This window comes from Electrophorus electricus, chromosome 20 (genome assembly GCF_041902795.1).
Source record: "Electrophorus electricus isolate QZ-2024a chromosome 20, ASM4190279v1, whole genome shotgun sequence".
NCBI classification, from domain to species: domain Eukaryota; kingdom Metazoa; phylum Chordata; class Actinopteri; order Gymnotiformes; family Gymnotidae; genus Electrophorus; species Electrophorus electricus.
In genome coordinates, this window is record NC_137516.1 from 1307501 (window position 1) to 1322078 (window position 14578).

A 14578-nucleotide genomic window follows, 5' to 3' on the forward strand; every position below is an offset into this window, starting at 1 on the left:
CTGGATTGTGGTGCGTGAATAATGCATGCATGTGTGTGTGTTTCTGGACTGTGTGTATGTGTATCTGTCTGGATAGCGTGTGTGTATGTGTCTGGATAGTGAGTGTGCCCCTGTGTCCAGATAGTGTGAGAATATGTGTGAATAATGTATGCATGCATGTGTGTGTGAGAGAGACACACACACAGACACACTCACCCAGCTCTGGTGTCTATGTCCTGTGTGTGTGTGTGTGAGCGAGAGAGAGAGAGAGAGATTCACCCAGCTTTGATGTCCTTGCTCTGTGTGTGTGTGCGCACGCAACTCACCCAGCTATCTCGCTCTCTGTGTGCACTACGGCTCCTCAGACGAGACAGTGGCCCGTCAACAGTAGAGCAGTCAGCAGACCTCCGATTAACACTCCGAGATCGCACCCGGGACTCCTACACACACACACACACACACACACACACACACACACACACACACACACACACACACACACACACACACACACGTAAGTAAGGGACCATAACAACAATGGACAAAGCATTAAATTTATACACACATCAGGCTGTGCGCACGTGTGTGTGTGTGTGTGTGTGTGCGTGTGTGTGTGTGTGTGTGTGTGTGTGTGTGTGTGTGTGTGTGTGTGTGTGTGCGCTCGCACTCACTTGAACCCCCTTCCTCCAGTGTGACGTCTGGCCGGGATCCTGGGAGACCAGCTCCCAGTTGGGGCCCCAGGCTGGTTCTGCTACAGCTGAAGACATGGCAGGCAGCTGGGGCTCCGTCCTGCCCGTAGAGGACACCGGTGAGCTGAGCGCACCAGCCACACCTCCGTCAGCTGGCAGAGACCACACCCTCTCTGGAACCAGCATACACATACCAAAGCTGGAGGCGGGTGTTGGAGTCGGGCAGACAGGCCCAGGGGTGCGGGGGAAGGCCAGGCTCACTTCCTCCAGGCTTGGCTTCTTCCTGGTCTCTTCTGCCCCAGACACCCACAGAGGTTCGTCCACGGCCATCTCCACCTGAGACGCGGCCCACGTCAAGCCAGGCTGCTGTCCTGCTCCCGCCCGGTCCGTGGGGCATGGCTGGCCAAAACCCAGGTCCGGACCCGCAAAGGCTGTCATGCCGAAGGGGTCGACAGGAAGTGCGGGGGGCATCTGGGTCCTGAAAGAATCCACGTCCAGGACGCTGCGTCCGGAGACATCGTCGTCGCAGCCTGAGGGCGGGTTCCACGGCGGCGCGGTACCTTGGTTGGCCCCGCCCCGGACCGGTCGGTCGTCCAGGGAAACGGCGTCCAGATCCAGAACCTTGGGACGAAGGTGTGGTCCCAGCAGCCGCTGGTCCTCCTCCCGGCCCAGCTGTGAAGACATCTCACTTTCCTTCTGCAGCGAGAACTCCAGGAGACGGCGTCTCTCCAGCTCCTTGATCCTGTCCAGGTCGTCCCGTGCTCTCTGCCGGTCTCTCTCCTCTGCACTCTGTGTCCACCTACCCACGTCCCACTGCTGATCTTTCTGACGCTCCAGTTCTCGCTGCCTCAGTCGGTCTCGCTCAAGGTCTCTCTGTCTTTCTGCTTCTTTTTGTCTCTCAAGTTCCCTTTGTCGTGCAAGTTCTTGTCTCTCCAGCTGTCTCTCTCTTTCCTTCTCCAGCTCTCGCTGTCTCTCAAACTCTCTCAACTTCAGCATCTCCTGTTCCAACATTCTCTCCTTCTCGCGCTCAAACTCCTGACGACGACGTCTGTCCAGGTCTCTCTCTGCTACTGCTGTTCTCCTCTCGTGCTCCACCTGACGTTCCGCTTCCCTGTCCAGCTCCCTCTGGTTCTTCAGCTCACTCATCTTTTCATATTCTGCCAGTTTCTGTCTCTCCGCCTCGTGCTCGTGCTCCTGGGCTCTCTCGCGGCTCCTCGCCCTCCTCCGCCTGTCCGGGGAGCATGTCCTGGAGGCGTCCACGGGACGGTTATACCTCATGGAGACTGCTCGCCTGGGAGAGCCCCAGCGCCCAGCTTTAACGGAGAAGTCGTCGAACGGCACTTCCTCTCTGCGGAGCACACGGTGCTCCTCTGCTCCCACGGCCCAGGGCGCCACGGCGTGGGCAACCTTCGACCTGTTCGCCTGGACCGCCTCCGTGTCCAGAACCTTCCGCTGTCTCTCCGCCTCCACCTGTCTCTGTCTCTCCGCCTCCACCTGTCGCTGTCTCTCCGCCTCCACCTGTCGCTGTCTCTCCGCCTCCACCTGTCGCTGTCTCTCCGCCTCCACCTGTCGCTGTCTCTCCGCCTCCACCTGTCGCTGTCTCTCCGCCGCCACCTGTCGCTGTCTCTCCGCCGCCACCTGTCGCTGTCTCTCCGCCGCCACCTGTCGCTGTCTCTCCGCCGCCACCTGTCGCTGTCTCTCCGCCTCCACCTGTCGCTGTCTCTCCGCTTCCACCTGTCTCTGCCTCTCCGCCTCCACCTGTCTCTGCCTCTCCGCCTCCAGCTGTCTCTGCCTCTCCGCCTCCAGCTGTCTCTGCCTCTCCGCCGCCACCTGTCTCTGTCTCTCCGCCTCCACCTGTCTCTGTCTCTCCGCCTCCACCTGTCTCTGTCTCTCCGCCTCAAGCTGTCCCTGTGCCTCTGCCTCGCTCTCGTCCTCTTCCATGACGGCCACGGCAGCCTTGTGAACCTCCATCTGTCTCTGGAGCTCCTCCTCCATGTCTCTCAGGATCTCTCTGTGTCTCCCTGTCTCCACCTCCTCGTCCATACCCATGGAATCCCACTTCACCAACGCCCCCACCCTGAGGGACAGGTGGCTGCCATCCACCTGTCCCTCTCTCTCCTTCGGCGACAGGGCGCTCTCGTCCTGCTGCAGCTCGTCCGATCTCCTAGAGCGGAGCACGAGCGCACATCCCTCCAGATGAGCAGGAGACAGCGTCTCACTGACCGCGCAACTCTGCTCCACCGGCACCACTGTATCGAAGACGTGCTCCACCCGCCGGGTGCTGGGAGGCGAGGCAGGCTCTCGGAACGTAGCCGTGAACAGATGTCCCTCCTCCACGCCGTCCCAGGCGGACGGAGGACCTCGGGGGCTGCCGTCATCCACCAGGTAAACGCTGCGTCTCTCCACTACGTTCTCAAACAGAGACGCCCGAACCGTCTGCATCCCGCCCGGGGTCGCGGGGTCCTGAACCTCCCGGGACACCTCGTCCTCTAGTGACACGGATAGCCCAATGCCAAAGGAGTCCTTAGACTGAAACACAAACATTTATTTTTGCATCCTCACTGCAGGAACATAAAACAGCCCAGTGCTGAAGGCTTATTTGAATATTTTTCTAATAATTAAATTATTACAGACAGACAGACAGACAGGGCGGCTGCCGTATGTGTGTGGCCTGGTAGCTCCCACCAAAACAACCATGAGACTGATCAGGAAAAGACAAAACCAAGGAGATTGGCTGTGTGTGGCTGTGTGTGTGAGGAAGGTGATCGGGGAGTCGCGTGTGAGGAGCAAGTCTCTTATTGCTGTTTGTAAAACAACATGTATCACACTCCCCCCCCCCCCTTCTTTCTCACACTCACTCACTCTCTCTCTCCGTCTCACTCTCCCCCCTCCCTCTCTCCCTCTCGCTCCCTCCCTCCCTCTCTCACTCTCTCTCAATCCCTCTCCTCCCTCTCTCCCTCCCCCTCTCAATCACTCTCTCCCTCCCTCTCTCTCCCTCCCCCTCTCAATCACTCTCTCTCTCCCCTCTCCCTCCCTCCCCCTCTCAATCACTCTCTCCCTCCCTCTCTCCCCTCTCTCTCCCTCCCTCTCTCCCCTCTCCCTCCCCCTCCCCTCTCTCTCTCTCTCCTCTCCCTCCCTCTCTCTCTCCCCTCTCCCTCTCTCTCCCTCTCTCTCCCCTCTCCCTCTCTCTCTCCCCTCTCCCTCTCTCTCCCCTCTCCCTCCCCCTCCCCCTCCCTCTCTCCCCTCTCCCTCTCTCTCCCCTCTCCCTCTCTCTCTCCCCTCTCCCTCTCTCTCTCCCCTCTCCCTCTCTCTCCCTCTCCCTCTCTCTCCCTCTCCCTCTCTCTCCCTCTCCCCTCTCCCTCTCTCTCCCTCTCTCTCCCTCTCCCCTCTCCCTCTCTCTCTCCTCTCCCTCCCTCTCTCTCCCTCTCTCTCTCCTCTCCCTCCCTCTCTCTCCCTCTCTCTCTCCTCTCCCTCCCTCTCTCTCTCTCTCCCTCCCTCCCTCCCTGTTTCATAATCAGAACATGACTAACACAGTCTCAGGTTACACACCTGCTGAACACCACACCCCTATGACATCAGCACTGCCTTTCAAATAAGTTAGGGCTTTTTCCCCACTCTTTCTCTGTAAGGAATCACCCCTCCCAACACGTCCGCCCACCTCCACCCCTGAGTTTGAAGTCCCAGGGAAGGATTATTGTGTTGGGTCTTTACAGCACTGTGAGTTTAGGGATTTTACTCTTGGAATGATAAAACAGTCAAAGTCAAGTTAAACAAACGATTCAAACAGGCGTGAGACACAGCCACATTACAACAGAAAAGTTATGCTGGGAAGCAGAAAAGGGAAAATTGTTGTGTGCGTGGGATGATGGAAAAGGACTTCAAATGAGAGGTAAATGACATGTAAATGGTTTATGAACTGTAGGCAAAACTAGAGCGGGACTGCGTGAAGGTCAGAGCTGGACTGCACGTCACATGATAACCCCCCCGCTGCTCCTCACAGCTCCACAAACCCTCAGCCATCGAGCCGTCTGCGAGATGCCATCTCCATCATAACCTACAGACGAGCACCTTCACACAGGCAGAGCTCCAGTAAATATTCACCATTCAAAAACTCCTCAGGAACAAATCAATTAATCAAGTTAATCCAGGATTTGTATTCACCAAAAAACCTCTCGACCTCGCCCTGAACCCTTTCACTTTTATGAATGGCACTTTTATGAATGTTACCAACTTCCCTTTCAAACATTCAAACATTTTCGTTACATGGGCGGCTCTTATCAGTCAGTCGGGGCAAAGTCCTAATCTGCTTGAACATGTGCGCCCACGCGCTCCAGAGAACATGCATCCGAGAGCCGCTGGACCCCAACGAGCTTGGAGTGCTGCCAGCTCCGAAGACCCGGGGTACCGAGCTGGCAGGCAGGAGGCATCCCCACGCTGTCTATTCGCTAAGGGGGCAGGACTCGCACCAGGCCTTGTCCAGCGAGACAGCTCACTCTCACCGCTTCTCCCCGACAAACCTTCCTGTTCGGTACAGCAGGGCTTCCAGAGGCCGCGGTCATTCAGACGCCCAACTCAGAACCCAACACACATCCTCCGAGAAGCCAAACTGCCTGATTCAGTCAACAGGATTGTCCACCGAACCTGTTCAGAAGCTGGAAGCATGTGGCCCAGTCACACTAAACCTAAACCACTTCACACACTGCAGTTCTTCACTTTCTGCACATGCTTGCAGTGGGAAGTCCAGTACTGATTTAGATTTCATTAAAAAATTTTAAAAAGTAAAAATATTGTACAATTTTTCCACATTCAAAGAGGTGAAATGTCCTTATAATAGTTTTAGTCCAGATGTGCTAAGGGACCAAGACAGGGTCCAGATGTGCTAAGGGACCAAGACAGGGTGCACATGTGCTAAGGGACTGAAGTAATAAAATTATATCGTAAGCAGAAATGAATGGATGGTCCAGAATAAACTGGTTTCATGCAGGAAAGGCCTCTGTAGGCTGCAGCATAAATCCTCAGGAGGCCTCTCTGACAGGCCTCTAGGGGCCTCAGTCAAGGGGGAGCCTTGGTTCAAGGACAGAACGGCCGAGCCAAGCACCGGAACAAACAATATGGACATCACCAGAAGAACCAATATGGGCAACCGGTGATATAGAATATGATCACCTTTTAAAAAAACAGAAGTAGTTCAGATTGAACCTAATAGTACCAAGAACTGGTTGGTATAAGTGTTGAATATCAATTTGCATACATTGAATAATGTTTGGTGTGAAGAACAATAGTGGAACCTGGACAAGTTTTTATGAAAAAATAAAAATGGTTATGAAGAAAATGTATAAAAGGTGTGCCCACCTGAGACTGTTAGACATTCTCCAGACTATGCCTCGTTTGGAAGTTTGAGCTCAGAATAAATACAGGAGCAGCTCTTTTCTTCATTTAATTCCAGAGTCTGCATCTTTATTTCTGTTTAGTGTGTACTGAGTAACCAGTCTTGAATTTAGGAATATCTAGGAAAGACAGGACTAAGACAGGGTCCAGATGTGCTGAACATCAACAAGACAGGACTGTACACAAACATGAGGAACTCATCTGGAGTCTGGAAACCGGATCTGTGGCCCGCTGACCAAACCAGAACCGCCAGCACTCAGAGACTTGGAATCGAACCCAAAACAACACACAGGTCAACAGCAACTGTGACCAGTACCAACCCTGAAAAATCAAGAACCAATTAACAACACAGCCAATTAACAACACAGCCAATTAACAGTACAGCCAATTAACAGTACAGCCAAAGTCCACCTACACTTGGATTCATCATCTCTGACAGCATGAAGAATTTTAATATAACATGCTTGTCATTATAACTTTTAAAAAAATTATTGTATAATGAAGAATTAATTAATTAATTACTCACACACTCTCAATGTTAACAACTTTGGTTCCAACAAGTGCAGTTTCTTCCCACCACTCAGGAAGCTGCACAGCTCAGCACTTTACAATTTACAATCCATCCTGCTAAAAACCCAAAGAAGCATCACAGCAATGTAAATGGCAGTTCAGCTGGTTCCTTTACCGCAAACGATCAGCCTTTCGCTGTCTGCTGGGGAAGGACCACAAACCCTTGGGGGGCCACGGACGACGTTCTCTCACCTTTACCACGTCTCCGGTTCCGCCCGGCGGGCCCTGGGGGTCAGCAGGGTTCTCCAGATCCGTAAGGAAGCTGTGAACACATCCGCTGCTGGTGAGGAAAAGTACTGACTAAAGGCTATCAGGTTGAATAAGGGCCTGGCTGACCTACGCAGGCCACTGCAGTCTTTTATCTCTACACTGTGTTTGAAGTCGCTGTTGTAAAGCAGACGGCAGCACAGGCATCTTGAGCACAATGTGAGAATCTCTGATACGATTGTTCAATATCACGAGAACAATGATACGATACAATAATAGTCAGGACTATCAGTGAGCGAGCGCCTGAAACTTCTGAGATCATTAAACTGTGTGTGACGTGTGGTCACTAAAACCCTTTGCGGACAAGTACTTACCGTTTCGTCAGGTCCGTCGGCAGAGGGCGGGGCTTAAGCTGTGGTTTCTGGGGCGGAGTAGGCACGGTGGAGGCGTCTTCTGTCAGCTCTCTGATTCGCTGCTTGACCCCGATGCCTCCGTCGGCATCCGAGCTCAGTGGCCCCGGCGAGCGAGGCTCTGCACCTGGGGTGGGTCCACGGGGGTGTGGCAGCGAGGAGGAAGAGGAGGAGTCTAGCAGGAGACTGATCCGCCTCTTTATGCTGCTCCCCGCCTTCTCCTCAGGTTTGTCTCCGCCCCCTTTTGCCTCCTCCTTCCCAGGGCCTCTCTCCAGAGGAGATGCTTTGCTCCACCCACTGGTCTCCACCTCCTCCTTCTCCATCCTCTTCCCTGCTCCGCCTGCCTCCACCTGCTCTGGTGTTTCCGGAATGTTCTCCTTGCTGTCCAGCTTGGTAGGTCGCGGGTGTGGCTCGAACTTGGACGTGAGGTTGGTGGAGAGGGGACGCCTGGCCCCCCAGCGGGGCGCGGGACTGGGGGCAGAGGTCATGGGCTCCGCCTGGCCCGGCGCCCTCAGGAAGACGGCCGACACCGGTCTGGGTCTGCCTGTCCTGCCCTCCTGAGGTCGAAGGACCACGGGGTTGTGGGTCTCATCAGTCCCCTCCACCTTCTCGTCCTCCTCCGGTCTGGCGACGTGCAGGAATCCCATGGACTTGGCACGGGTAATGGACACGCCGGACGGCTTCGGCCGAGGGGCTCCGGACCACTCAGCAGCCAGATGAGCGGGTCTGGGTGTGGGAGCGGGCGTGGCTGCCTCGGCAGAAGGCGGGGCCAGCTTTGGGACTGGGGTGTCTGGCTTCTGGGCTGGTCCCAAGCCGGGTCTAAAGGCAGTCTGTGCCGGTCGGCCGGACGGCAGTTTGGGTTTGAGGGCACCGGGATGGCTGGGTCTGTGGGCGGATTCGGGCTTTGGTTTGGGCTGAGGTTTGGGGCCGAGGATGGGGCGAATGGTGGAGCTTCTCTCCACGGAGAAAGGTTTTGGGGTGAGTCTGGGTTTGGGTCCGGGGATGGGTTTGCGGGGCTCGGGGGTCAGGATGAGGGAGCCGTGGGGGCCAGAAGAATCCTCCACCAGGGCCATGTTGCTGGAATCCGTAAGAGGGCTCAGGTGCAGACAGCTGCTCACCGCATCCGGACGGCCAGAACCCACCTCCACCTGTGCGGCCATCCTCACACCTACGAGTCAAACAACAGTTACAGCGGTTACAGTTAACTCACAGATAACGGACTACAGCGCGTGGGGTGTGCGTGAACTCACAGATAACGGACTACAGCGCGTGGGGTGTGCGTGAACTCACAGATAACGGACTACAGCGCGTGGGGTGTGCGTGAACTCACAGATAACGGACTACAGCGCGTGGGGTGTGCGTGAACTCACAGATAACAGACTACAGCGCTTGGGGTGTGTGTGAACTCAGATAACATGCTACAGTGGGTAGTGTGTGTGAACTCCAGAGGGAGACATGGAGATCAATTAAGCAAAATTACGATCAGTCCCAGCAGAAACATGAGTGCAGACCCTCCGTATTAAACCTCAACGGACCAGAACGTGCAGTCAGAACCAGATTATGGGTCAGCAAGAGAACATGTGGTGGCGGAGCACTGCGAGACCCACATGAGACCCACGCCCTCAGACATACTCCCAAAGACTAGACAAAACCACACACACACAGACGCCAGAGCGACTAGCCCACATAATTCCATAATTGTACTTTGTCTGCTGCTCACCAATACAATAATGAAAACTCACCTGCCTGGATGTCAACTGTCTGCAGTGGAGCCCTGGTTTCCGTGGCAACCGCTGGGTGATGTCATATCACAGGGGGAAGAGGGAGGGGGAGGAGTCAGGCTGTTGAATGCAAGAGAGAGAGAGAGAGAGAGAGGGAGAGAGGTCAGAGCTCATACAGCCTGCTAATATACTCAACCCCACACACAAACACTTGTATGCAAACACACGTGGGGTTAAAAGGACAGAACAGGTGTGAACATGCAGACACAAACACAGGCATGTATAAGTGAGGCTGACACCCAACTACAGATTAGCAACCAAACCAAAACCTTCAACACCTTAACCAGAGCGAAACCCAAGATCAGGGGGCAGGAGAGAGAGAGGTAAGGAGAGGAGAGGAGCTGGTCAGTCTGCACTAGGAGCTGTCATTTGTTGACAGGAAACGTCTTTGCAAATCTGGAATGTTAAACATGCACAGTAGAGTCCAGCAAAAACACACACACACACACATGCGCACCCCTGAGGACAACATAATGAACCCAGCTGATATATTCCTCAACACGTCTGTTCTGCTCTGGTTAAAGGACATAAACTTTCATAAACACACACACAGCCGTGACGGTACTGACCCACGTAGCCGGAAGTGAGTATTCACCATACAGGGTCGTACTGGTGTTTTATACACCACCCTACACACACATGCGACTCACAGCTCATCCGTCAGGCCCATGTGTGTCCATTAAACCCTTCAGAGAAACTTCTACAACCACATCAATAAACCATGCGCAAACCACCACGGATATCACGCAGGCCAGCTTCAGGAGATACACTTTTACGTCTCGCTGCTGTTCTCAGGTGATGTCTCCATGTCCCCCCCATACCCTGCTCCAGAGGGCCTGGTCACTAACGCCAAAAAGTGGCCAGTCATAGCTGAAGAGAATCTAACCAGGTTCATCTGTAAATACCAGAGTCTCACGTCTCCAGCAGCTGAACCATTCATTATGATTGGCTGAACCTACGCTCCCATTACCCAGCATGCACCACCCGCTCATTATGATGGGAGCGTAGGTTCAGCCAATTACCCAGCATGCACCACCCGCTCATTATGATTGGCTCACAGCAGCTGAGAGCGGACGACTGTCCTGTTTACGGTGTAAAGCTCTGGGCAGGAAGCCAAATATCATGTAACCGTGACGACCAAAACCAGAAATGATCTCAAACAGGCAGAAGTCACAGAACCCGTGAGAGTTTCCCATGAGGAGTCTGGAGGAAAATGGTAGTCTGTTTAACTCAGCTGTGTGTGTGTGTGTGTGTGTGTGTGTGCACATAAAAAACTTCTAATAGAAACAACCACGATTCTGTTTTGGAAATACGTAAACATCTCAAAAAAGCCAAACACTGTGGCAGCACTGAACCTCAGAACTTATGTCCGCAGAGTTGGGAAGAGGACATATTTATCAGTGTGCCTGTGTGTGCGCCCTGTCGATCGAACCCACAGCCTCGCTGTCACCAGTACCTCACCCTAACCTGCTCTACCAGGTGAGCTACAGGAGATGCTGCTCCACCCGTATCGATCAGAGTCAGTCAGGGCTGCTCTGATCACTTAACAAGAAGATGAGTCACGACTGAGCACAAAAGGAAGCCTGAATCTTATACACCTCCACAGCACAACTCAGGCCGTAAAAGCCCCGCCCGAGAACACCATCGCTGAGTTTAACCAGGAAAACACGAGATCAGAACAAAACTTTTAATAAATGAATAACCAAGACTTCTTTATGACATTTACTGATCTTTAATCAATTCTGCTCAGACCTGCTGTAACCGAGCAAAGTACAAGATACGAGCAGGACGCAATCACGCGCAGGGCTTACAAATGCTTTCAAAAGCAAAACTCGGACAATTCAGCTGTGCCAATGTTATCAGGTTCACAAAATAATGTTTCTGTGAGGGTATTTCAGGACAGAGTTCACTTAAAAAAAAAAAAACCACACACACACATGCACATCCAAGACCCTTCATCTGAGCAGAAGGGCTGAAATACTTCACACACCCACGTTTCTGACAGAAAACAACGTCTCAAAAACACACAATCCAGAGATGCAGATTTCATGCAAATCAAAATGTCCCCAGACTGTCTGAGATGCATCACAGTGCATCCGAGGATCAACATCACTATTCACATCAGCATTACTATTTACCTAAACACTGACAATACGATCATAAGTAGCCAAAGGATATGATGATTTATGACAATGCCGTAGCCTCAGACATGCTACAGCTCTGAAAGGCTCAGCACTGATGTGACGTTACTGCCTCACGTCTCACTCTGAGTGCACAGTACAGGCAAAGCCGTCAGAGTTCTGTTCCTTCTGAAGAAACTCCAGCCTTCTCAATATTAACCCAGGAACTGACTGTAATCTGAGACTTTTCATTGCAGACATTTTAATAATCTGTAGAGATGAATACAACAGGTTGATGTTTGTCAGTTTAATGGAATCTAGTAAGGCACCTAGTAATCCATCTAGTAATGCACCTAGTAAACTACCTAGTCATCCATCTAGTAATCTACCTAGTAATCCATCTTCAACACGCAGAGATTTTCTTTCCAGTTTGTACAGAAACTTTCCTGCAATCTGCAGATTCGTTCAGTGTGTGAGAAAATGTAAAGAAAGAAGTATGTGGTGAGATATTAAACTAGAGAAACCCTGGAGACATGAGGAGAAACCTAAAGGAGAATTCTGAGCGTTGCGGCCCGGCCGCCTCACGGCCAGGTGTCAGCAGGTTGTTGGAACCTCGTCTCACTGTCCGGGACACGGAAAAAAAATCAAAACAACAACAGGCACTTTTCAGGTAGACACGTCGGAGACCCCGTTTCCACCTGCTCATTACAGGAGAAACGGACATTTCCTTAGTCCTGTGAAGGTTTTTAAATCAGGCGTTTACGTGGGGTTGCAGAACATCTCTCGTTAGTTTGAAATCCAACCGCTACATGGTACATAACATGCAAACCGTCTCAAACGCAAGGACCCCTTTGTCTGCATCTTTCCTGCTAGGCAAATGATGCCTGCTGCCTTGGGGATCTACATTAGTCCCACCGGGGACCTCCTGCCCAGAGATCACGGGCATCGTGGGATACTGGACAGGGCTGTGCTTGTCTAACGTGGCCCAGACAGACGGATGCATGCACATGTGCGTAACACCCGGTTAAAACGCGGCTCCTGAACTGGTTTGAGCAGGTGTGTTTTAAATGCGTCTCATGACCATTTAAACCTGTTTATGTGAATAATCGCCATACAGATATAATCCTGACAACATGCACCAAGTGTAAACACACCACATCGTGAGGTAGTTTTAAATGCTTTTTTTAATACAGTGCGTCTACACTTGTGGTTATGTGGATAACCTCTGTCCTGGTTATCTGATACTCAAGACACATGAAAGCGCCGGGTGTGAACAGAGTCAGAATGGCACGTGTGGACACCGCGCAGGTGCAGCCCGGCGGCAGTCCTCATAAACGCAGATGTGCCCTTTAAGAGACGCGTAGCGCTGAGCTCGTGCGAGAACGGCTGCCGGTTAGAGCCGTAATCAGTAAATCATTAAACTGGAACAAATGGTATTTTCAAACTTCTTCTGACAACACTGAATCCCAGAAGGTTCAGATTCTTCTGGCCAATTTATTGTAATTGCACTAAATTCCATAAACCGCATGCTGTGTTTCTAAGCACATACGTGCGCACACGATGACGGTGTGGTGAGATGTTACACTAAGGTCCCATGAGATGAGGATAAAAGAGTGTGAAACGCGGCAGTTTCTCACACAACTCCACCACCAAACTCAAATATGCTGCTCATCTCACACAAACCCTCCACAAGCATCCAAATTAGGCCACAGCACTGGGCGCCCAACATCCGGAATAACAAAAATAAGCAACGAATGACGCAAATATCCCCAATAATTAACTAGGCGTGCACACGCGCGCACTCCGACCCGAACACGAGACAGTCGTCGGATACCTCCGCGAGGCGCTCGCGAAACTCCGCAACCGGACCAAGGCGAGCCGGAAGCGTTAAATACCGCGTGACGTCGCTGAAGACGTTAGTGCCACTGCCTCCACTTAATCTCGCCTGTGTGTGTTTATATATGTATGTGTTTAAATGTGTTTATATGTGTATACGTGTGTATGTGTTTATATATATATATATATGTATGTGTTTATATATGTGTATGTTTATATGTGTGTTTTATATATATATATATAATGCTACACTGACACTGGTTTGGCGAGTTTCTCAGAGGAAAAAAATCCCCGCGCGCCCTTCGGAGGAACAAAGGTATCGAGGAAGCACCGCTGGCGCGCGTGCAACCCAAGCGGTTGGGTGACCCGTGCAACAGGACGCAGGCGCGCGCCGGACACTTTACGGCGCTGCGGTGTGGAAACCCCGACAAAGAGACGGTCCGTGACGACAGGACACGGCAGGACACGGCAGGACAGCGAGCGCCCCACCGCCCGGTGCACAACTAAAGACAAAGTTACGTGATGTGGTCGTGAAAACATAACATGACAAAAAATAAACAAAAATACAACAACACACAAATACGAATTAAACTAAATCAGCAACGACCTACGTGACGTTGTAAACACCGAGTAAACACAACTCACTTACCGGCTCGTGCTCGGCATCTTCAGTAGCAGTGCGACACTACAGACCTGTTTTACACGCGCACTAAGGCCCGGTTCGGCCCGGGCGGCAGAGAAAATCTGCAATTTCGTGTTGACACGAGGAACTCTGAAAATGCTTACAAGAGCAGCGACACTAACCGGCTAAATTTTCATAAACACACCGCAGGCACACACCAGCAGATTAACGCCCTCATACCACACCAACCGTAATCCAGCTCGGTGCAAACCGTGCACGAGAGCAACGATCCAGCACGGATAAGGATTAAAACGCACGACCTTCGGCTTCTTTGTGACCGGTGACGTCCAACTGGAGCTGTAACTGCGGTGGGACGCCAGAACTGGAGCCTCGAGCCTTCAGGCAGGCGTTCAAGTTTGTGGAGCAACAGTTGGACTTGCCTGCTGCAGGCGAGTTGGAGCGAGCTGCGCACGGTCCCGGGCGCTGGGCTGTAAGCACGCAGAGGAGAGCTTCACGGAGACATCCCCACCTGTGGAGCTGCGCTGGGAACTCGCGCTCGCCTCTCTGCGTCCGCGAAGCTGCTCCCGAAAACTCGACTGGGGTCGCGCGAAAAGTTAGGACATGTCTGTCGCGGGCGTCTCTCGCGCGAGAGCACCTAGCACGAGCTAATGCGCCGTGGTGCGTGCCACACAAGCTTGTCCGGGAGAGCCGGAAGAGCGAGGCGATGGGAGGGGGGGGTCTGCTCATCCACCTGGGCCAGAGGCACCGCGAGGGGGAGCTGGTCGGTGCGCGTGCGCCTCCGCGCGGACACGCCGCGCCATTACGCGCAGACGGGGGTCTGTAATAACACGACTCTCGCTGGGGAAGAAGGAAACAAGCGTGTTTTTTAGTGCGTGTTAGCATGTTCAGTGCCTGAAACAAACGGCTTGTTTCGGTTTGTGGTGTTGCTGGTGTCTGTGTGGGAGAAGGAGCAGGA

The 14578-nt window shown here is 52.8% G+C and overlaps 1 protein-coding gene across 9 annotated transcripts in view; it reads right to left on the reverse strand.

The window, feature by feature from the left end:
• The window catches only part of LOC113591606 (uncharacterized), a 31745-nt gene extending 17425 nt beyond the window's left edge, over positions 1 to 14320 (reverse strand). For 2 of the 9 annotated variants that reach the window (XM_081703175.1, XM_081703167.1), the window contains exons 1-6: positions 14043 to 14320; positions 8986 to 9084; positions 7208 to 8411; positions 6819 to 6888; positions 651 to 3197; positions 306 to 419 (exon numbers count right to left, since the gene is read on the reverse strand). In XM_081703175.1, the coding sequence (XP_081559301.1) occupies positions 306 to 419; positions 651 to 3197; positions 6819 to 6888; positions 7208 to 8403 (3927 nt within the window). In that variant the 5' untranslated portion in view covers positions 8404 to 8411; positions 8986 to 9084; positions 14043 to 14320. Of the gene's footprint in view, positions 1 to 305; positions 420 to 650; positions 3198 to 6818; positions 6889 to 7207; positions 8412 to 8985; positions 9085 to 13629; positions 13860 to 13922 lie in introns of those variants that run through there. The other 7 variants (XM_081703174.1, XM_081703171.1, XM_081703169.1 and 4 more) reach the window with 7 other exon arrangements.
• Positions 14321 to 14578: the final 258 nt, after the last annotated feature.